At 37.8% G+C, this 24,006-nt stretch overlaps 1 protein-coding gene across 2 annotated transcripts; it reads left to right on the top strand.

Moving 5' to 3' along the window:
- The first annotated feature begins 2,686 nt into the window (after positions 1-2,686).
- hdac11 (histone deacetylase 11) lies at positions 2,687-23,778 on the top strand. Of its 2 annotated transcripts, XM_086168121.1 has the most exons (13): positions 2,687-3,029; positions 4,482-4,589; positions 5,744-5,807; positions 6,868-6,924; positions 7,020-7,168; positions 9,601-9,701; positions 10,437-10,553; positions 11,926-11,968; positions 13,636-13,712; positions 13,950-14,012; positions 17,489-17,585; positions 19,249-19,427; positions 21,365-23,778. In XM_086168121.1, exons 4-13 carry the CDS (start codon positions 6,893-6,895, stop codon positions 21,536-21,538), a joined length of 1,032 nt encoding a protein of 343 aa, XP_086024247.1. In that variant the 5' UTR covers positions 2,687-3,029; positions 4,482-4,589; positions 5,744-5,807; positions 6,868-6,892; the 3' UTR covers positions 21,539-23,778. The 2 variants fall into 2 exon arrangements, with proteins under 2 accessions (XP_086024247.1, XP_086024246.1); XM_086168120.1 differs by lacking the exon at positions 4,482-4,589.
- The last annotated feature ends 228 nt before the right edge of the window (positions 23,779-24,006 follow it).

Genomic DNA, 24,006 nt, shown 5'->3' on the forward strand with positions numbered 1-24,006 from the left:
TGAATATGTAGAAATTAGTCGACATAATCTGCTTAAAATCATAATCTAAATCTTTTTTAGATAAGTTGGATGTATAGCAACATATTTCTGTGGATTGGGGGAAATTGGAATTGCAGGACACAGTGACACACACACATGCGCATATAAACAAAAAGAGACTGAAAAAACATCCATTATAAGCCATAGACTATTAGTCGCCAGCAGTTATCATGAATTAATTTTGATCTCCTGAGCTTTGCACATATATTATGAGCCATTGTGACAATCTTATCATACAAATCAAAGAATCTACCAAACTCAGCAAACACTGGGAGGACTCAGATAAGAGAAATTACCGGATATGTTTAAAAAAATATATCATAACACAAACATAGGGTCTTTGATTTGTCAGACTGACACAGGCTGGTTGGCTCGATATTACCAGAAAGAAAACCTCATATCTGCGGCAAACCAGAGGTGATGAATAGCATAGGTTTGTGTTAAACCGAACACCAAACACTTAAACCTGCTGCCACAGAGCTCCTCTCTGGAAGAATCTCCACACATTTCTCCATGGAAAAGCTGACTAGGAAGATCTCATGATAAGCATCCAGTAATAACTAACATGATTACGGGGGGATGGAATGATTGCGGAATGGTTGCATTTAAACTGCACGAAGAAGAAGAATGGGAACCTGTTTGTACTCAAATGTGCTGGAGTGGAAAATGTAGGCCTGCGTCTGACGCGCTGTCTCAAGACAGGTTATGCAAGTGCAAACTCAGATTTTAGTTGACGTGATAAAGCTGTCAAAACGGCGCTATCTGCTGCTATCTGCTGTCAGCCTGTAGTCACTGCTATTGCAACCAGCTGGAGGAGCAATCCTGAGCTTTTCACATGCATCCAAGATTTTTTCTCAAAAATTAATATGACTCTTCATTTGCTTTTTGTTTTTTTTTTACAGAAAAAAAATCCTGAAAAAATAAATTAATATTTTTAACTTTACGTCCCAAAGCTTTTGATAAATTACACTTAGGAAAGAACTAGCTGGACACAAAAGTGACATTTCTGGAAAAGCTGAAGAAAACACAAATCAATAGAAATTTACTGATAAACTAAAAATGTGTTTTTTCAGATTTTGTTTTCATTAGGCTGTTTTTCCAGATGTTTTTTTTTATTAGGTTTTTATCGGACAACTTGCATATAACAGAGACGACGGAAAATGATAAACTCATCTTATCAGGAAATAACTTAGCAAATAGGAACATAATATATCAAAACTTGCTGTGAATTCAGTTTGAAGTGCAAAAGCATTCAAATGCTCTACTACACTCAAAAACTTAACTGATCAACTAGACTGTAGCCCTTTATTATTCAATTTCATGCAACTTGTCAACATGAATGAAATGTAGAAACTCCTTGAAAATAGATTTTACTGTGTTTTTCAGTCAGCTCCACAGACACTAGATCAAAAGGACATTCTCATTATTGGGCACAGGAAATCCTGCATGGCATTTTCTCGTTTGGAAATTATTTTGAATTGTTGTGAAGCGTTATCTTTATAAACAGGTTGGTATTAGTATTATGCACTGTTTTTAAATTGGCGTTGGAGGAGGATTGAAGAGCAATGCAATCTCACACGTTGGGACATGCAACAGCTGTTACTGTGTCATTACCCTCGAGCAAGAGCATAGCAAAACCTGTTAATATTTTAATTTAGCATTATCTTGTGTTAACAGGTAGCACTCGGCGTTGAATTCAAGTGTGGGCCCATAGATGTCATCAGGATTTAAGAAACATAATGATGCTACTTAAGATCAGGGCATTTTAAGGAATGTTTTATGACGGAAAATCAGATTGCAAAATTGGTTGAATTTTTAATGATAGGTCATAAAGACCTTAGGCCCTATGGACCATATCTGAGGTATATTTCGTTGACTCATATGAAGGAGTATGTCAAAGTGTCTGAAAGAAGAATAAGAATAAGATTAAGAGTAAAACTACATTTTTGATGAAAAAAATGTGTTGAGCTGTGGATGGCGTCAGGGCCTCTTCGGATACCAACTACCTACGGCACTATGAAAACATTGCAATATCCAGAATGAACATGTATGTAGATCTGATCGTTTGCATTAAAGATCAATGTTGTTATATTGCGATTTACAGACCCCCCCAAAAAAACAAACAGTTTTACTTTGCTGGGGGGCGAATTGGGTATTATTTTAAGATCACAGTAACATTTTTCATGTATAAAGATAAGCACAAACTTTTTTTTGGATATCTACTTACCATTACTGGAGAAAATTATTTCTGTGTAATTAAGACTTTTCTAGCAAGGTTATCTTTTCTTCAACCTCAAATGAATGCTATTTATTTGAGGGGGAAAAATAAATCAAAATTAAATCTGTGATAGAGGCTTAGAGAATGGTTTTAAAAATAACGAGAAAAGGCTATTCATAAAACATCCAAACAGAATTCCACTGGGTGGAAGATTATAAGATTTAATCCTGACTAATGACTTTATAAAGCAGAATTTTGATAGTCTTTTATAGTAAATTGGGAAAATATGTAAAACACATAGCTTTGAATATGCTTGTACTCGAATTGAAATTTTGCATTTAATATCCAATGCAAGATATTTCAAAGAGAAAACAAGACACAAAAATCAGAGTGAAAAGGAGAAAGATTTAAACAGACGTCTTTAATTTGATAGTAATTCTAAAATCGTGTGTGAGCACACAAACTCTATTCACCAATAAGATCCGACGAATCCTTCCGCTTTAAAGCTCCCACCGGCGTTGCGCAAATAACTTGACCTGTGCGCAAATTACGTAGCGGTGGGAGGGAATCCGTCACAGACGCGCTTGTCTAGAAAAGACGCCTTTGTGCTTTCCAAACAAGGAAGCTACAGATAAATTATCCGTTTGAACAATCGACACTTTGACACGCACATTCACACACGGACACACACGCAGACCCGACGTTCGCCTGTCACCGTGTATTTCCAGCTACTGTTCAACGACCTGCTACAATATTGCACATCCAGTTGCAGGTAAGTATCCCTCCGCCGTGCTCGGGACCCGCGTTACTTCCGCGCGTTGGACTCATTTCCACCCGGGGGTCTATTTTTCTGGGGCGATCTGAAACCGCTGGACTGCATATCAGCCGTTCGCCGTGTTTCAGCTGACACATTTCACCGGTGTTGCGTCTTGGGAAATGTTTTGATGTCACTGCGCATGTGCGGGACGTGATGCTGGATTTTTCCACACATTGAGCTCTATCTTCCTTTCCCTTCAGGGGTCGCCATAGCCAACACCTGCCTGCCATCTCACCTTCTCTACATCCTATTGTCTCACACAAATTAACTTTAAGCCCTTTTTTCCCTGCATCCAGTTACACCCTTTTTTGTTTTTCCTCTAGACTTCCTGCCAGACAGTTCTGACCTCAGCATCCTTTTAATTATCTCTCTCTCTGTAGCAGGACTTGCAGTGAGGTTCACAGCTTGTGACTTAATCACAATCAGATTTACAAACATAGTGAAGCGTTTTAGTAAGGGAAAACACCTGGTTGGCGGTAAAACATCTGTTTAATAAGCAATAGCTGTTGTTGGCCACAGCCACGGCACACAAGCCTGCAATACAACTAACTGTTCTCGCTCAGTTCCAGGTAAAAAAACCCAGAATTCCTTGCACCCCAAAATCACACAGAAAACAAGTATCAACATGAACCCCAACATTCGTGACTCGCTACACTATGAACCATACAGAATTGCATATTCAACGTTTGACTGGCAGCAGTTAACAGGTTACGTTTAAAATCTCATATCAGCTTTGTTCATATGTACAAACTGTATCACCCAAAAAAGCACTTTTAATTAAAAAAAGTTATTATGGTATTACCTTTACTTATTAATGAAGTCTATGTGAGTCCAATTTTGAAAATTGAAAAAGTTTTGCATATGTTATTCTCCATTTCCAAAGGGAAAATAAATGGATGGCTTCACTTGACTTGCTAACTTCAGTTTGCTGTCACTTTATTCTGCAGCCGAGGAGTCACAAGAAGAATCCCTGGAACCACGAGCGCCTCCTACCGTGAGGCAGGAGAACTGCGTGCCTCACTTAGTGGCTCTTCGTAGCCGTTTTATGATCGCTCAGCACAAGAAACTACTGACACACACACAGTTGTTGACAAAAAAAAAACACTGTACATTGGAAATGTAGTTCATAAAGCAAACGTGTTCAAAAGTTTTAATAGCAATATAGAGATAGCAATACGGTCTTAGCATGCCAGCAGTTGTTTGTCATTGCCCAATCTATGCTGAGGCTCAACATTCCGCAGCCTCACTGCATGTATTTGTAGAGTAAATGTGAAAATCCAGCAATTTTGAATAAAAAAAAAACAATCCAAAACTGGTGAAATTTTATTAAGAATGAATTTCTAGTGCACATCAGTTATCGCTATAACCAATTTATTCTTTTTTTATTTTCCTTTTTTTATTTCCAAGATTGGCAAGTAAGGCATGACCTCTCCTGCCTCCCCTGGTTGCATGTCACTGATCTAACGTGTGCTGTCCCGAAACTCTCATTTTGCTGTCCACAGTGAAGCCAGATAGGTAAAAAAAACAAGAAAACAATTTATAATGAGCATACTTTTGCTAAGAAATGTAAAAATGTACTCTTAAACAACTGACTTGGGTTTTTAATTTCAATTTGCTGGTTTTTCCATTTTGCATTGCTGACTTTGCGCCATAATCGTTAGATTTGTCACACAGCCTCTGAATAGTCTGCTGGCAAATCACCATTAAACCTTTTCAGGGTGCACAATGTGTTTTTGCACTTTAAAATTGAACACTTTTTAAATTGCTCAACCATAGTCATTAACTGGTTGAGTTTCCATTTCTACTAGATATTTCTCTCGCCACCCTTTTCTGAGCTGTTATGCATTTATTTTATGTATAAATATATTCATTTTTATACACTTATCTTATTTTTTTTATATCGATATGCTATACATATTTTATACAGTCTTAATATATATATATATATAGAGAGAGTTTGAATTTTATCTTATTTCAGATGAATTACATCTTTGTTTAATTACATGATGAATTACATATATATGCTTGACAGTGGTATAATTGTATCACTGTCATTGTATCATTGTAATTGTCTAATAGGAAGTAGGAGTGACTCAGTCATGGGGATATTTTCATTTATTAATGACTTACGTAATGATTACATTCTTCCACATCAAGTGTCATGTGTTCTTTTAAGCATAAGAATGAATAAGTTGCACTTGAGGTTTCTTTCTATTGTATTGGGAATACTTTCACCGAAGTTTTATTAAAACATCACTTTTCAAAAAATATATAATAAAAAAAAAATCCACTTTGTGATTGTACTATGGTTTCTTAATTCTTATTTTTGTCAACTGATTTATTACCTTAAGTTAATTGGTCAGAATTTGGCTGAATGTCCAATTGCTCTGCCTCTGTTATATTGGACTGTTCATATTCATATCTATAACCGTATTTATAATAATGTTTACACCCTTCCTATCCGCACATATCTAAATGCACTGCGGACTGCAAAGGAGGAAAAAAGTACACAGTACGCGCTCTCCAACTTGACCACCAGATGCTGCTAACAACTCCATGATCCCGAGAATGCATTTTACCGTTTAAATCACAAAACTTGTAAAGATAAAATGTGCGTGTATTGCATCCAGTCATTCATTCATTACTTTATCTGTCTGTCCTGCACACAGGGTCACGGGGGAGTTTGGAGAGGACGGGGACTCCCTGGACTGTTTGCCACAGGGAAGCATGCAAGTCAGAAACTGAGCATTTACTCTACACGTTCCATTTGGTTATATTCTTATAATGACTACTTTTTTGTAGTCTCCCAAGAAAAAAAAACTTTTTCGGCCCTCCGAGACAATAAATGTCCTCTCTTATATGCGTATTGTAGAACCATTACATATAATAACAATATTTAATTTGACACTTTTTAATGTACCCTAATCTGCCCAACTCAACAACAGCCACCTGAAGTTTTTTTTACCGTTTTTTTCCGATACAGATTCATTCATTTATTTTTCACCTTATACGTAATTCAGTTAGAGCAAAACTGAAGCTGATGCACATTCTAGATTGCCATATTGTAGCCATATTATTTTTTGGTTAATTCAATCCTTGACAATATTAAAGTGGATATTAAACTTGACCACAGTATTCTGCTCTGGTCACCCTTACACAAATTGATGCTTTGAGGCATATATATGTGACATAGTCACCAATCAATGGGAAAGAAAAAAAAAACAAAAACAAATAGGTAATGGAAATTATTCATATAATATGTGAAGCCTCAGGGTATGAGGTATTAAGTCCAATATTTATATATACAGGTCAATTCAGAAAACTTTTCATTTTAATAACACAGAGGCTGGAAATTGGCTTAGATTTGCTGAATTTTCCCTGTTTTAACTGCATTCAAATAAAACTGGTTACTGAACACTCTTTTTTGACACTCGGTGTGAGCTTCTACATTTGCAATACTTGGAGAGGGGTTGCAACATTCAGTGGTTGCTGCCTCAGAATATCATATACACCACAAGATTTAGTACGTGTAGAGTGACGCTACCAATGTTGAGTTGTTGAAAACAATTTTTTTTCTTTAACTCTAGATCATAAATGTTGGACTATATTACATTATTTTGTTAATGTTTGTTTTGTCCAGACAAACACTGCCCCCATTCCGCTTGTATTTGTAAACCTGTGAGAGTTATCAGACCAAAATGGAAATGGAGAAGGCGAATATAAATATCAGTGCCACTGTTACCAATGTGAGCAACTCTGTTTACTTCACAGAGTGTCTGACCTTTTCCCGCAGGTGAGAGTAGTGATGCCAGGAAAACATGGCTCGAAAAGAAGATAATGAAAGGAAGAGGTCAGCAGCACAAAACTGTTGCGATCGTGTTTATCGGGATGGAAACACAATGCATCGCCTTTTTATTCAACACCCATTTCACTTTCTTCTTCCAGCCCTCATTGCACAGATCTGTATGCCAGCATCCGTCCGACATGTCTGCCCATTGTGTACAATCCCGATTACAACATCACTTTCATGGGCCTTGAAAAGCTCCATCCATTTGATGCGGGGAAGTGGGGGAAAGTCATATACTTTCTGAAAGGTAAGACGGTGTGATGGGGAGGACAAGCTGTTGTGTTTTACACGGTATCGCTTTGACCGGATCACTGCGGTACGGAACAAAGAAGAGAGGTGGAGTGCGATATACCACAAATAATGCGAGGAAACTCTCAGTGGGAGGTCGACTCTAGTATGGTTGTTAAGCTGCAGTGATGTTTAAGGGAAAACAGTCCCTGGCTTACTAGCATGACTTCACACACAGTTGCTGTCAGACTGTAGCATGGTGAATTTTTCCTACGGAAAAAATGTTCTCTGAAGTTTCTCAACTTTCTGAAGATAAGACTTCAAATAAAGATCATACGCTGTGCTGACAAGAAAGCATCTAATATTTTCACGTGTTCCCTTAGGGAAAGTTGAAGCTAAAGGCATTTTAATTTCAGCTTGTTCTACCCCCCAGTCACATTTCTTATAAAACAAGTGCCTGAAAAGAATGGTATGGCAGTTTTATTCAAACGTTCACTTGGACTTAAGGGGTATATTGATTCCTTCTGCCTGGAGAAGGAGGATCCCTGCTTGGATAGAATTATTTGATTTGTGTGACGTGGACTGACACGTTTGAAAGGGTACACAGAACTCTAATGCAGAAAAGACCGCGGTGGCGTAATCCTAGAGGACATGTTAAGTATACCGAGGGTCGCTGCAGATATTTAGGCGTGAGAAAGTTAGGTTACCTCACTTTTCTTTTGTGGAACCATCCAGAGTGCTATGATATATCTTTGTCATTTTATCCCTCTGACATAGTTTTCTGACACTGGTTTCTTCTACAGCTTGTCTGAGAGTGACGTGAGTTTTTGATCCTTGAGATGTGCTACGCCTACTACCACTACTATTATTGTTGTTGTTGTTAGTAGTTTTAGTTGTAGCAGTAATATTTGTGTTATGTGTACTTAGACGTTTTATTGTCATCGTTCGCCCCTCATTTGCACTTTACTTAATATTAGTTTCAACATATAGGCCTATAAATTGCAATTCCCTTCATTATTTTAACATCTCTTTACTTACCATCCTAATATCGGCATGTAACACTGAACATGGAAAAAAAATCCCATGCTTAAAAGTTTTGTGACCAACTCTTCAGAGAGTAAGACCAATGTCCTTCCATTCTACTGTTGTTGCATGCAGAGAAGTACCATGGTTACCATCGTACCTACGGAGTTTTTTTTCCGTGATTCTAGCTCCTTTATAGGCATGCAGTGTGGGACCTGTCGGATGAGCTGATGAAAACCTGTGCTGTAGCCAAAGCATGTAATAATCTCTTATTATAGATGAGCTACAAGCTTCACCTGTAAACACATTTGTCAACTGTCTCAAATATGGAACTATAGGCCATATTGCCGCAGATAAAGAACCAGAATGTTGATTTTTCAACTAACAAGAGTCCAGAATATTTCCATGTGGCAATGGCCTTTTAAAATCAACAGAGTAAATTGGCTTAGCCTTGCCTGAAAATTGTTCACAACTAATTGAACTGAGATCCAACATGTATGTAATTTTTCATTTTTTTTCATATCTGAAGTTGTGGACTCTTAAAATGGTAGAGGAAAAGGAAACTAATATATTCTTTCCCTCAGCAAGTTAGGAACAGGCAATTGAAAATGTAAGTCACCTTACGGCAGACCAGACTGTCACAGCTCTGTTGTCCAAAATCAACAACCAGCTTTACCATGCCTTGCCATGTGGATCCAGGGACTGTCTGGAGATGAGTGATGCAGACAAGTGGTGCTAATCTCCACAAATGGTGTTAAAATAGAAATTTCATTGGAACTGCATACTGTTCCTGCTTTTGATGCCTACCCACTGCGATGAATAACTCATGTTGCAATTCTAAAAAGCTTAAAGGTATCTCTGCATGGTAACTGACGGTGCCAAACTCTGACTCATCTAAAGGTTTAACTGCCCAGTGCCTTGAGAGGAGTGGAGGACTCTGCTGCAGGATCGGTAGATGGCATAGTGGTTTCAAACAGATCTGGCTTCAGTTTGAGGTTGTGATGGTTGTCAATACATTCAGGAGTCTGCTACAAAGGCAGAGGTCAAAAATAGCCACTATTTGAATTAAAATATCCAACCCTTTTTTGGCCAAACACTCATGCTCTATTTGAAATTTAACCCTTTGTAATAAAGCAGGAAACAAAGTTTTTGGGATAATATTTCGTAATTTTGATGTCACAATCGTACCAGGTTCATCATGCAACGCAGAGTTCAGCGATAATAAATATGTCACTTGAGAAACATTTCCTGATCCATTCTGCACCACACATATGTAAAATAGTAAATATAGTCTGCATACTTCTTAGTTGTTAGATGATCATGTAGATTCACCCTAATCATTTTTCTTTTTTTTTTTTTTGCTAAATAACCAATGTATAATGGTTATAATTTCACGCTCATGCCTTGAATTCAACAACTGTGTTTCAGAGGAGCAATTGATCTCTGATGGGGACATTGTACAAGCCTGCGAAGCAAGTGAGGAGGATCTTCTGGTGGTTCACACAAAAGGTTACCTCAGCAGATTGAAGGTAAAACAAAAAAGGTCTGAAGAGCAGGCCAGTATGTCACAAACCACCCTCATAGAGGGGATATATTGCCATTTCCCAGTTTCAAAAATCAAAATTTGGGTTACTTAGAAATAAGTATGATGGTGTGGTGGAGTCCAAAAATTTGGTGTTATAGTTTTTGTACCACACACTGCTCGATATATGAAGATCTCTCTAAACGGTTGAATTTCAGAGCATCCCAGCCCTCGCGTAACTGATTGGGCGGTCAAACACGTGGCTTTTAATAATTACTTTTCAAAAGCTGCACACAAAGCAACCGTGCCTTTCACTTCTTGCTTGGGTTTAGTCTTCTGCATTGCTAAACCAGAGACATTGCATTAAAGACCTCAAATGACTAATCTTGGTATAACACCATCAATACAGTGGCTCCTGTCGATTTAAAAAATAATAATAATAATTAAATTAATCATTTGTAAGGTTTGTTTGTATCAACCAGTATTTTTCTGAATGCAATTTCAAATGGACACCAGACTTGCATGCACTGACATCATTTTGCCAATATGAAACTCATAGAGTTCTGAATGCCATAACTTTTTTTTCCCCACCATTCTAAATACCTCCTGGATTATGTTGAGTATTTGCACCATTATTTCAGAAAAGAGACCTTTCAGTTGAGGTTTTTGATATTTTTTTCAGCCATTCAAGGGAATCCAGGGTTTCCCAAAACATGTTTAATTGTGTTTTGTCTCACATTAGTGGTCCCTGGTGGTTGCAGGAATCACAGAGATCCCACCTCTCCTGTTCCTACCTAATTTCCTTGTGCAGCGGAAGGTGTTGAGACCCCTGCGGACTCAGACAGGAGGAACAATAATGGTAAAAATAATGACATGTCTCAGGTTGTCTTATTGTATCAGCTCTCAGTGGTCACATTTATCCCCAATGTCACAAGAAGAAATCTTTTTTTCCCTTTCAATACCAAGGTCCAACCACAGTCCCAGATATTATAGTTTTACTTTTTTTAAATTGCCGTCTAGCATTTTTTGTCTGCTTTATTCCAACTCTTTAAAGCATGACGAGTGTCCCTTATAAAGTAATGCAAACTTTGCATTTATATTACTTCCAAAAGTTGAATTTGACAGAGCGATCACCAAAGATGTAGATGGAAAACATTTTATAAAATCATTTGAATTGTCCTGCTTTGTGTTGGTGTTCAAAGAGTGACAAGGAGCATGAAAAAGAAAACGCAAATATGACACAGTTTGTATCTGTGTATTGATGTGTGACTGAGTCTAGAAATGACCACCCAAGGTGACTATACTTTTAAACACATTTGAGAAAAAGCTGTTTCATGATAATGATGCCGTAAGAGGGCCCTGGATCCTCATCCTTATCTGTGGAAGAAAGTAGGGCAATTAAATATCTCATTCTTACTTCTGTCATTTGTCTTCAAGAGAGCTTAGCTTTCAGTTGCATCATATCAAGCAATGATTTCCAATCCATTACTACAAATCTTAATGATGATGATGGCTTAGTGTTGTAAGACATATCATAGTAACCTCACTGTGACCACTTTGGCCTTTTTTCCATTAAAAGATAGCTGTAAAACTACATTTTGAATATCGGTCTCAGTTTAGTGAAACCAACACAATAGGATATATCAAAAATTTGTTCTCAGTAACCAATATGCCCCTTTCCTTTCAGACTTCTATTTGACAAGTTTTTGTTTTTTTTTCTTGAAGGGATTAAGTAAGGTCCATTACGAAATAGACTGGACTTTCCCCCTTATCTCACTTGTTGAAATTTTGTATCTGGAAAAATCGTTATTTTCATATACTTTATATGATTTTAAGAATATTCAAAACATAAATGGAAGATACTCGCTTCCACATGAGCTTTGCATAGATATGGGAGAGCTATATAATTGGGAATGTATAGTTTGAATGTATAGAATGTATAGTTTACAGAATGCATTATTGTTTTAAAAACACATTGAGGTAATTTCAGTCCCCACACCCTCCGCCTGTTCTATCGGCTGGGGTTTCATATGCAAATGAATGATTTGTCCCTGGAAAGAGACAAAGGTGAAGGTTTTTTTGTATGCATTCTATGCATATATAAATCAGGTTGCTGGGAAAATAATTAAATGAACATTTAGAAGCAGAGGACGGAGTTCTTCATCAAATCATCATTAGGCATATACTGTCCAGAGTATATTGTCACTCTTAAATGTCTTTGTCCTCCCTAGGCTGGAAAATTGGCTATAGACAGAGGTTGGGCGATAAATATAGGTAAGTGAGCTCCAAGCACACACACTGGTCTTAAACTAGGTGGAAACATTCAATATTATGGCCAGTATTACATACATTACATTTTTGTTGATGTACTTCGCTGGATGTATTGACACTACTGTCAATGGGACATGATTGTTTTCAGTTTTTATAAAACAATCCAACTTGTATTTTGATCTCATCTGCTTGGCTGGATTTTTCAATCTGTCAGAAGCCCACTTTGTCATTCAATTTCACACTTGATTTTCTTAACATTCCTCCAGCTGTCAGGTAACAGGGGAAAATCTCCATGGTAGGGTTGGCAACTGCTGCATATCCTCTTTAGTGTTAAACTGCAAACTGTCAAGTAGAAAATCTTGAGGAAAATCTTTGTTTTACCCAACATAGCGTTTGGAAAGCGTCTGTGAAGGCTCTCATCCACACAAATCTGTTGTTCTGTGGCGGGCTTGACAGTTTCGCCCACACATTGGTTCAGATATGTGGATGACACTTAAGCCAATATCAAGAAACAGGAGATTAAGGCTGTCAGAGCTCACCTCAAAAATGGTTGACAGTCACATTAAGTTTCCACGGGAAGATGTCACAGACGTCAAATAGGCGGTCTTGGACTGACTGGATATAAGGACACTCACACTGACCAATAGTTATTGTGATGCTCACACCTCCAGAGGTCATCAGATGTCTCCACCCTTGGGGACAAAAACACTGCTAAAGGAAGGGTTACTGAGTTACAGGCTTTAAAATTCTGTGTCTACCCCAAATGGGTATTTATCACAAATGCAAGAAATTAATAGTAATTATTATATCTTTGCCGGCATTTCGGGAAAAAATAATTCCTGACAAACATCATACTGGTATATTTTAAACCTTGCAACACCAAAAACAGAAAACCCATACAAACGCTGGAAACATAGTGTATGCTCTCAAGTGCAGTGAGGAATGCAATGACCTCTACATAGAGGGAAACAAATCAACAGGATTTTGAAAATTACACCAATAGTCTTTGCTTTTTAGTTGGTGGAAAAAATATGGGGTCTATCCTTAGAAAGTGAGGAAATTCAGGAGGATGTCTTTGCTAAGGTCATCTTTTATTCTTATTGTTTATGGTACACAGAGAACAAAAAAGCATCGCTGCACATTTGATTCATACTTCCCTACTTACTCAGCTGCTTCACATCCTTTCTTGTGACACCGGACAGTCTCCGACTGTGTAAACATGATTTGACTAAAGATATAAAGGAAGCTCAGAAGCATCTTACATCTGCACACGGGAAAGACAAATTGTCATAATGAACAGACTTGAATGTTTTGCTGTTGTTTTTTAATTGGTTGTATCTTGTTCTTTTTTTAAAGGCTTTTCAAAGTTATTTGTTTGCCTCAAGGTAGTTATTGTGGCTATTAGCTCAAATGTCAAACCCCTAAATTTAGTGAAATATCATCATGACTGCATCATATTATTGAACATGCAATGTTATAAATGTCACAACCAGCCTCTTCAAACAGCAGACCCTGGTTTGCAGCCTTTCAGCCTGGTTCATAGATTCAAGGCCAAACTTCAAGACCAAACCTCAGATTCTTGACACCAAGTGTCTTTCCAAATATCATCCACTGGTCCGTGACCTTGTGATTGTTTGCAAGACACAGACATTTCATTTTCTGCATTTCAGGAGGAGGGTTCCACCACTGTTCCAGTGATCGAGGAGGGGGGTTCTGTGCCTACGCTGACATCACGCTGGCCATCAAGGTACAGCTGATTTAACTGTTTTAGCTGAAATGCAGACCTTTATTCTTTTATTTTTCTCATGTAAATATCAAGTTCCCACGAAGGATCGTGCCCTCGGCCATGTTATTGAGGACAGTTTTGTGGGACTGCTCAATTTTTGTGTTCTCAGTCTTTGATCTCGATTGGATATCATGACAAAAGCATACAGTTAATGTGCAATTGTCAGAAACAAGGATATGATTTTCCCATTCTTCTCAGTTTCTGTTTGAAAGGGTGGAAGGCATCTCCAGGGCTGTTATAATTGATCTGGACGCTCATCAGGTGAGCAGATATCGATTTTTTCTGTGTATTGCTGATTTTTAGCTGACATTAATGAAGTAATACCCCTCCTTTTTTCACTATTTTTCTTACCACTACACAAATCAATGGTAATACCCACAAGGCAAAACATTGCTGTCATATTGAGCTGAATGTAATGAAAAAAAAAAAAAAAACCTCATTAAACATGTTGGATTATCACTTTGACTTTGAAACTAATGTCAACACTGCCTTTTGATTCATTTTCACAAGTCAGGGATGCAGTTTTAGGCTGGTTGTATACTTAAGTTGCATTTGATGTTGCTATTGTGAATTTGACATAATTCTGACAATGATGTTGATAATTAGACTGTTATCCCCCACATCAATTGAAGAGTAACCACATTGCCTTTCAATTTGGAAAGATGTTTAACATACTTCCGATCATTTTTTCATTGATACGCCTGGACAACGGATAGTTTGTCATGTTTTAGACCCAAAGATACTCTGTCCAATTCTTAGCAATTATACCGACATTCGAAACTTTAAACCAATATGTCATAACATATCATCAGAAAGAAGGGATGTCTCCTTTTATGGGAAAAGAAATGCTATGCTGTGCTATTATATTTACTGTGTGTCACAGGTTTAAACAAACTGTAAAAGCTCGAGTTATTGCAGCATCTCAAAGATGCGTGATTGCAATGCTGGGCTTGCAATAAGTGCATGGCGATGTTTTTTTTTTTCATGAAATTTTGTGAATTGGCCATAAGGTGACATGACAGTAGGCCTTATTTCCACCAGGTTCTGTCTGTGACCATTTATCTCTTCAACAGAGATTGAGAGATTACAGGACAATGGAATGGCTGCACTGGGATCTCTGCACGTTTTTTTTCAGATATAACAATCCAGTCAAGATTTCCCAACTGAGCCATTTGTTTTAGTAATGTATTCCTTATGGTTGCCTATTGAGCTTTATGTGTACTCCCATTGCTCTTTTCATGACTTTTCATTTGTACCATTAGCATTTCCTAAAAACGTATAACCCACACAGTATTAGCCATTTATTGACTCAGTCTTACCTTTGTGTAGACAAGAAACCAACCTCACGAGCCAGCAATGACCTCCAGCAAACTTACAAATGTTGAAAAAATATTTTTTTTATTTTAATGTTGCTATAGCTAAGCTGAGTGACAATTTGAACAAGATGGTGCTGAGGATAAAAGCAAAACACCAGATGAGTTCAGCATATGTCATCGGCTACGATCAAGATAATCGAGCTGAAATCCATCTTTTCACAGCCTATGATGCTGAAGTTATAGTTGTTTTTTGCTTTGCTCTAAATATAAATCATAAGTTAAACCCACTTGTGAAGATGTGCTGTGAATGTTCACCGGTGATTTAGCATAGGAAATATTTGTTGACCATAAGTGAGTTAACATTGATATATACCCAGGTCATGCTGTCGATTGTTCATGGTTGGCAAGTTTAACTCACTGTAAAATGTCTTTAAGCAAGGAAATTACCATCTTTTTCATTTCAAAGTTGTATAGACTTCACAAAAATAGCACCAATGAAGTAATGTGTCTGGCCAGAACAGGAATTCCATTAGGGGACAGCAGGCCTGAGAGATACACTGTGTGTGCAATTATTAGGAAAGTGATTATTTTATCAAAAATTTGTCCAAAATTTCCAAGCAGTGTAAACTTGAATGCTTTTTGGATTTAATGTGAGGTCTATTTGTGTAACAAGGGAGGGTGTGGCCGAAGGAGATCAACACCCTGATAATTATGCACCCCAAGGTGTGCATAATTATTAGGTAGATGCATCTGCTCAGAAAAATAAGCCAAAAAAGAGATTTAACTGGCTCTAAAAAGTCCAAAATTATAAAAAGTCTTTCAGAGGGATGCAGCACTCTTAAAATATCTAAGATATTGGGATGTGATCACAGAACAAAACGTTATGTTGCAAATAGTCAACTTGGTCTCAACTTGCAATAGTTGCTGGTTGACCAAAAAACAGTAGTGCAGATGTTGCAGCACCCTCATGCTCCCCAGGAATTATCCAGGATGGGGACCCTAAAAGACTGAGTCTGGGTGGACCACTCGGTTCCTTTCCCAGTCATGAACCCTTCCAACTGTTACATCATCAGGTCATTAAGACTGTATCGAGCAAAGGAGACTCTGGCAATGGCTAATCCCCTCAGTGACTGCTGCACACTTACTACAAGGGGAGAAGTATGCCCTGATTGGGGAAGCATCTTGCAAAGGTTCATGGGATGTTTAAAATGTTTCAAAACTTTTTACAAATTAATGTTCTTGTCATATTTATTGTTATATGATTTGTGTGTGCCTGGGACTGTTAAAACCAGATTTGGTTGACGTCTAAGTAGTCGCCAAGGTTTAAGGTATTATAGTCCCTCTAACAAGCGTAACATGACAAAACACACTCAGTGATCTTTTCAGCTGTTCTGGTGACTTGCTGCAGTGCCTTTCTGTCTCAGTTCAGAGCAGCTGTCATTCCACATTGTGATATGCTGGGTCTGAACATTCTCTGTAGAGGGAGATGATCAGAGGGAGAACAAGCTCAGCAGCCTTAAGTCTCCTCAGGAAGGAGAGGCATTGGTGGGCCTTCTTCACAATGACTGTTGAGTTGTTGGAAAAGGTGGACTCTCAGTGAGGTACTTAAATCCGGACCAGAACTCCCATTCTCACAATGTAGAGCACAGGGTTGGGTGGCTGCTCTCCCTAAAATACATTATCAGCTCCTTTGTCTACACCAACTGGTCAGATGTTGTACTTTATGTTTCTGTGCCGTCTTGTTGTTGCTGCAATCAGTGCCATCACAGTTGTGTAGTTTGTATACTTCACAATATGATAGCACGGGTGACTAGTCGAGCACCCCAATGCCAGCGACGTTCAGCAGGGGGCAGGGGACTCTTCTTTGAGTAGAGCTTGTGTTGAGCGATTGGTGAAGAGTGCTCATGGATCCATGTTGTGATAAAATGTGCTACTTTCTGTTCTGTGACGAGATCCAAGTTCTCAGAGACAATTTGTTTTACCACATAAGAGCTCAGTAAATCATCCTTCTCACATAATAAGAGGGATAAGAGGGATGTACATCATGCAATTGTAAGTGTTTGCAAGATGGGCATGTTGCACATGAAAATATTGTCCCTGGGGTTTTACTGTTCATTACACTGCAAAAGTCTTGCTCAACTATTATGCTGTCAAATAATCTCATGATACCAAAGACAATCCCTTGATGAATAGCATGTCAGTGAATGTGCTGATTCATGATTTCAAAATTTCTCTCCCTTTATTGTTCAGTAATTTTTTCTTTGAATCTGTATGACACTTAAATTGTGTAATCTGTTTACATGATGTGTGAGAAGTCAGGTGTCAGTTTATTTCTGAAATAATGCAAGCCCAGTATGATGAAGATTGCGTGTAGTTTGCAGAGAAATGGTCTTATGTCAGTATGTTCTCTTACTGTTCCAGGGTAACGGACATGAACGTGACTTCATGAATGACAAGCGAGTGTTCATCATGGATGTGTACAACCGCCACATATATCCCAGGGATGGATATGCTAAAGGTCAGTGCAGTCATTATGAATATTGAGCGCATCCCTCACATGAGATCCAGGGTATGATTCTGTATTCGTATACCTGCGTCTTTCTCAATTGTGCGGGTTATTTATTTTATTTTTTTCAAAACATTGTATGATTGATGATAGTCGTCTTTTGTCAACATGCACTTAATCATTTCTTTTTGTCAAATGTTCTTGTCACCGGTGGCAGACAGAAATGCACAGTAGAATCCGATTATTGGAAATCAATCAAAACATAGATGGTGCAGTAGTACTGCGTTCGTTTTTCAACCGATGCCTTCTGAATAATATGTTGTAGACACCGATGTGTCCTCTGGCACTATAATGGAATGCCATCTGTTGACTATTTCTCTCTCTGTCATCGGTAATTACTTGATTTAGTGATAGCGGTAGCCTCAGCTTGTCATTTTTTCACTCCTATTAGATCCCTGACCCGTACATCCCACTCCCCGACCAATCATCGGTAAATCTTGCATACAAGATCCCCAGTAAAATCCTTTATCATTCATTTTACTCATGTCAGTCATCTAACCCGAGCTGACACCTGCCATGAACAACACTTCACATAATTATCTCTTATTAAATTCATCAAATGGATGTCAGGTTTGGTTTGTTAATAACAAAACCCATACACCCTTAAATAGCTTCACATCAATTTGCTGCAGCATCCATACATTTTAGTGTAATTGTCCTTTTCGTTCAAGGCTTCTTGTAAAAAATGTTTCTCTGCAAACAAATAAAGGTATACTCAACCTTAAAATTCTCTTGCAGGCATAATTCAAATTATATTGGTTGAACCAGCGCATTAGAAATACATGTATTTCTTTGTACCGCCTGGGCAGATGAAGTAAAAACAGAGGCCGCATAAAGTATAAATGTGAGCAAAGTCTGTTTCCTTTGTTCTACTTTTTAATTAATGAATCCATAAATAAAAAAAAAACAACTACCCAATGAGGGATTTAAAGGGAACAGTGTTGATGGGTTGCCTTTTTTTGTGCAGTGCATCAAAATCTTGCAGCACTTCTGCTGTGGAATTTTCAAGATAGCCGTCGATGTTCATCAGTGAATGTTCAGTTTAGGTTCCTCTCAATGGACGAACTCGCCGAAGTAGAACCAGTCGACACCGGCGTCTTTCTACCAGCTGTTACAGGGTCGGAGTCTTGGTCTAGTTCAGTGAGGAATGAAATTCTTCCAGTTTGACCAAGTTAAAATCCTCCCTTGGGATAAAGACGGACTGGAGATCAATCAGTTGTGATTCCTGCGCAGCTTCTTCATCGACTCATGATTGAAAGAGACACCAGGCCAAGTCACTTCCATTTCCTTTAGCCATTAGACAACTGACCTTCCGCTACGTGATTCTCTTGCATGTTGAGAGGCCTCTTTGGTGAAATGCTGTCTTTTTAAGCAATTATGTAGCCTGTTTTAAGACACTCGACTAAAAAGAAGTAAATTGTGACACGTCTGTCTCTTACACAAAGAAAATTTATCATCTGTCGGCTGACTTTCGTTCTTTTTCACCACTGTTGTTGTCCAACTTTCATTGACATTTCATGAACCCAGCCGATTGTAGGGGAGTATTATTTCTGCTGCTGGTACTTTTTTAAGTTTTAAGCTCTTTAAACCCATCTTCATGTCTTTGTGTCTCCAGCAGCCATTAAGAGAAAGGTTGAGCTGGACTGGGACACCGAGGACTCCGAGTACCTCCAGAAAGTAGAGCTCCACACTGAGGGAACGCTGAATGAAATCACACCCGACATCATCGTGTACAACGCGGGGACGGACATCTTAGACGGGGACCCCCTCGGAGGCCTCTCCATATCACCACAGGTCAGCCCTTACATTTTTAGGCACATTAGCTTTTGTCCAATTCTAGAGGAGTTATGGAAGAGGCTGCTGAATTGAGAAATATTCAAATTGCAGTTTCAGTATCACATCACTGTGGCATCAAACACCATCACCAAATGGAAGTAGCTCATTGGAGCTGATAAAATCTTGCCTTTTCATGTCTCTGAGAATACAATTAGTCATTATAAACTTAATACAAGAATGCTGCAAATGGTAATCTTGAACACAAGTTCAGTAATTGCATTTTACATAGTATTGCAAATGCTAGTCGGTTTTTTGGTTCTTGTTTTTTTTTTTTCCTTTAAGAAATCCTCAACACATCCCACTGGTGATATAATTCAAACAGTGTTCCTGAGCTTTCTAAACCTGTTTTTCAATATATAGCTGATAAACAATGTGCAGGATGAAGATGCAATATGAGACGAGTGATTTGTGGATGTCATTTGTTGCTTGACCTGCCAGGCGGGAGTTATTTCTGTTAAATTGTCATGCAAAACCATGTTTAACATCTGCTGATAAGTTCTGATCAGTGCCTACACAAGGGAAAAGATCATTTATAGAGCGCTGGTGATAAACAGGGTTTTTTATAAGGAAGCTCCAATGCTTGCCTATGGGTTAGTACTTCCCAGCTTGTCATGGAGAGTGTTCAGACTTATTTATTTCTAATACATTCAAAATTTAACCCACTTAGCCATAAAGTCAGTTAATATATTCTGCAGCACAATGAGCCATTCTGCACTCATTCTATAACGTGTACTTCAAAGTGCTCATCACCTTTACGGTCAGATCTAATTTTTCACCTTTTTCTTTGAAGGTGTTCTTCAAACAGCTGTTGTTTTCTCATAAAGAACACGTTTTTATGTTTTTCCCTTTTTTTTTTTTTTAAATCAAAATCATAGTTGCTTTTAACTTGATGCCAAAAGACCTCCTTCTTCACAGGCAGCAGTACTTAAAAAAACAACAACACACACACACACACACACACACACACACACACACACAAACACACACATATATATATATATATATCACGCTCCAGTATATTATCACAATCATCACTCAAAAAGCACTTTGCCTTTTATAGAATATTATATTTACTGAAGTGGAAATTGATGAATAACATGGCGACTGGTAAAATTCTGCATTATTAATAAATCCCTGCATTATTAAACAATAGCATCTCGGGTGCTTATATGACCCTCATATATGAAAACACCAAATCATGAAGGGTCAGTAGAAACATTTTCAAAATAACAGGGAATAAGTCAACTATCTATAGTTATTGTTTAAACCCAAGCAGGATGAGCTTTATGGACAATGAATGAATGAATCATTAACATCTAATATGATATTAGCAAACCTTTTCACTCATTTTTGGGATTGATTTTTTTGGGGAGATAAATGAATGATTAAGATCACCAAAAGTCAGATAGATTGTTTCTTTAAACTTATCTTAGATTGTGACAAACCTTGAAGAGTTACTCTTATTAACGCCACGCTATCACTCGAGCTACACAAGCAAAAACTCACCCTTTTCAATTTGCGGAGGCGTTTTTTTCATTCACGCTTTTTATAATTCCGTCACCAGTCCCACATAAAATAGAGCAATTCAACAGAAATATGACTAGCTCATGGCTGAATGGGAGATTTCTTCCTCAACCAATTTCCCAAGTCATTTGTGTCTTTTTTTTTCTGATATCACAACACTTTCCGCCTCAGAAAGATATGAATTGATTCATCATCCTGTACATCCTTGTGCAGAAAATTTGAGTTTGACTCCGTGAACCCAACTTCGTGAGCTGTTCGTACCCAGCATTGGAGCGAATTACGCAAACAATCAGGCCCCTTCCAGGTCTGAAATCCACTAGTCCAATTGTGATCTGGCACGTTGTCACACCCCCTACTCCCCAATCTGACAGGGCATCGTGAAAAGGGATGAAGTGGTGTTCCGTGCTGCGAGACGGCGGGGAATTCCCATCCTAATGGTAACATCGGGGGGATATCAGAAGAAATCAGCCCGCATCATCGCCGACTCCATTCTCAACCTGCAGCTTCAGGGCCTGATTGAAGTGAAGAGGGCGCGAGAGGAGTGATCTTTCACGGTGAGCTGCGTATTTTTGCGGCTTGCCGATCAGCCAGGTCATCTTTTGGCGCTCTATGAGAAGTAGTGACTTGTCTCAGGGTCCTCCGACAGTTGTGGAATTGTACTGAACAGTAAGAGGGTTATATACTACATATAATTTCAATTTATGCTCATGCACACTTTCATATTTCCAATTCGAAGAGAATAATCATTTATGAAATTAAATAGTGGTCATCACTCCCCGTTTGCCACGAGAGCAATAGTCTCATGTTTAATTCATTTTTCAGAGGTATTCTTTCATCTCAGTATGGACGATAACAGCGTGAGAGAAAGACTGTATTAATATTAATGTTTCCAGAAACATTAGAATTACTGTGTATTAATTATCCTTTTCTCAGATTATTATGAAGGATGGCAAACACCAGACCCTCTGTAATCCACTTACAGCAGACGCGGTTCCCATTAGTCTCGCTGTTCTTGTCCAAATCAATCAGGATCAGTCGTTGATGGGTTTTTGTACCAAATGCGCTTCATAACCTGACTTGACACACGGCTATTATTTTCAGAGTGTCTGGTGTGATTTTATAGTCCGCTTAGTGAAGGGTTTTTTCTTCATGTTTGGCAATAATGACACACTTCATCTTCTGAAATGTCAGTTTGTGGCACTCCCAAATAATTTGAACACTTCAAATCAAATATTTCAACAGAGGATATTTGATCCGGCACCACTAATGTGGCCTACTAAATGTAATTTTTATCTGACATTCCTGTATTACAATGATATGACCAAAGCTTATGGCGATTACTCCCACTACTTACTATTACCAGCACCACTTTATTCATTTTAATCTTAATATAATGAAGTCAAGAGCAAGAAAATATCTTTCATGCCATGTGAAGGCACTGAAAATGTAATGTACACATAATATAAGTATAATGAAGTGAGTAGATCCAAAACATAAAGCTAAAATAAGCAAACTGTTTTGGTTTCATTGACGGTATCAGCAGGAGATTGTTGATAGACCTTGAGATTTTGCAAAGCTTGAAATATAGTGGTGGATGAAAGTTTTTTCAGTCTCAAATTATTCAAAGTAACATGAAGATATATTTACCTGATAAGGAAGGTGCAATATAGTTGGGTCAAAATAAGGATTAAATACTGGACACGGTTGTTAGAGTTGCTTTTGGTTGTTGTCACTGCACAATAATAATAACAATAATAATAATAACCAAATATCATGGCACATAATGTGAATTAATCCGCTCAAAAAATATCATGGAATTTTGCAACACTTCAACCTTTCCAAATGGAAAGATACATTTGACAATAACAGTTCAATTTAACACCTTAACGTTGAAAAACACCAATACATCTATCCCAAAACCAAGTCACTAAAATATGTATGTTATCCAGCATGTCTAGCAGTGAGATAGCATGAAAAATAACTGATATTTATTTTCTTGAGTTGAAGTTGTCCCACGACATTTATGATTTATTTTATTTTTTTCTTTGATTCAATGAAGGATCATTCACGCCCTCTCAGAACATCATAAGGAACTTAAACAAAAAGCAGCGCAAACCCCGAAACATTTCGGTGTACTCTAGATATTTTGTCATAAAAAAATTGATAAACATTGATCTTGTCACACTCCTACATGTGTGGAGAAACTTATCCCGAAAAAAAGTTTGTCATTGCGCCGTTTCATTGTCGTCTTCCTTTTAAACAGTCATGTTTGCTTTCTTATGTGTAGTGTTTAAATTTTGGTGACCATTTGTTTGTTAGTTTCTTAATTCATCGAATGTTCATGTTAAAAATTGCCCAGATGTGCAAATGATAGAGTGAAAGGTTGCTTGTCTGTTTCTGCGGCGCCTGATTGCAGCTGAGAAAGGCTACATACAGCATCTGCGACCCTGAATAGATGATGAATGGATGTTCGTGTCACAATTATAACTAGATGTGCAGATCACTGTCTTATTTTCTTTTAATTCATTTATTTTTTTTTTAATTTGATAAACAATTGTGTGCTAGACAATTTAACAAGATGACAAAAATAACCTAAGGATGTTTTTTTTTTGTGTGTTATATCAGCTGTGTCTTATCCCCATCCCAGCCAATGTAATCGATGTTGTGTGCCAACAATAACACATTTCTTCAAAACTTCTCTGTATCACTTTGGAAAATGCGATTTGTGCTGACTGTGACATCTGCTTGTTCATTCAGTGTGACTTGAATAAAACCTTTGAACTGGTCATCATTTCAATTCTACCATCAGATTAAAATGGTCTCCCATCAAGCTACTTTAAGGTGAATGACTTATATATATATGTTTTATATTAACAAACAACGATAGCATAATATAATTTTCCAATAATCCATCATTCCAATAATCAGAATAATTGCTTTCTTGATTAAAACGTTGACTCATGTTTCAAAGCTCAAGATGACATTTAAAGATGTCTACAAACCAAAAATGTTT

This window comes from Fistularia commersonii, chromosome 21 (genome assembly GCF_037954325.1).
Source record: "Fistularia commersonii isolate RoL2024-O1a breed Wild chromosome 21, RoL_Fcom_v1.0, whole genome shotgun sequence".
NCBI lineage: Eukaryota > Metazoa > Chordata > Actinopteri > Syngnathiformes > Fistulariidae > Fistularia > Fistularia commersonii.

Excerpts from the sequence above, each read along its gene's own strand:
- hdac11 (XM_086168121.1), top strand. The coding sequence starts at position 6,893 with ATGGCTCGAAAAGAAGATAATGAAAGGAAGAG. Across the intron at positions 17,586-19,248 it reads CAGGGATGGATATGCTAAAG|CAGCCATTAAGAGAAAGGTT; the intron begins GTCAGTGCAGTC and ends TTGTGTCTCCAG. Across the intron at positions 19,428-21,364 it reads GCCTCTCCATATCACCACAG|GGCATCGTGAAAAGGGATGA; the intron begins GTCAGCCCTTAC and ends CCAATCTGACAG.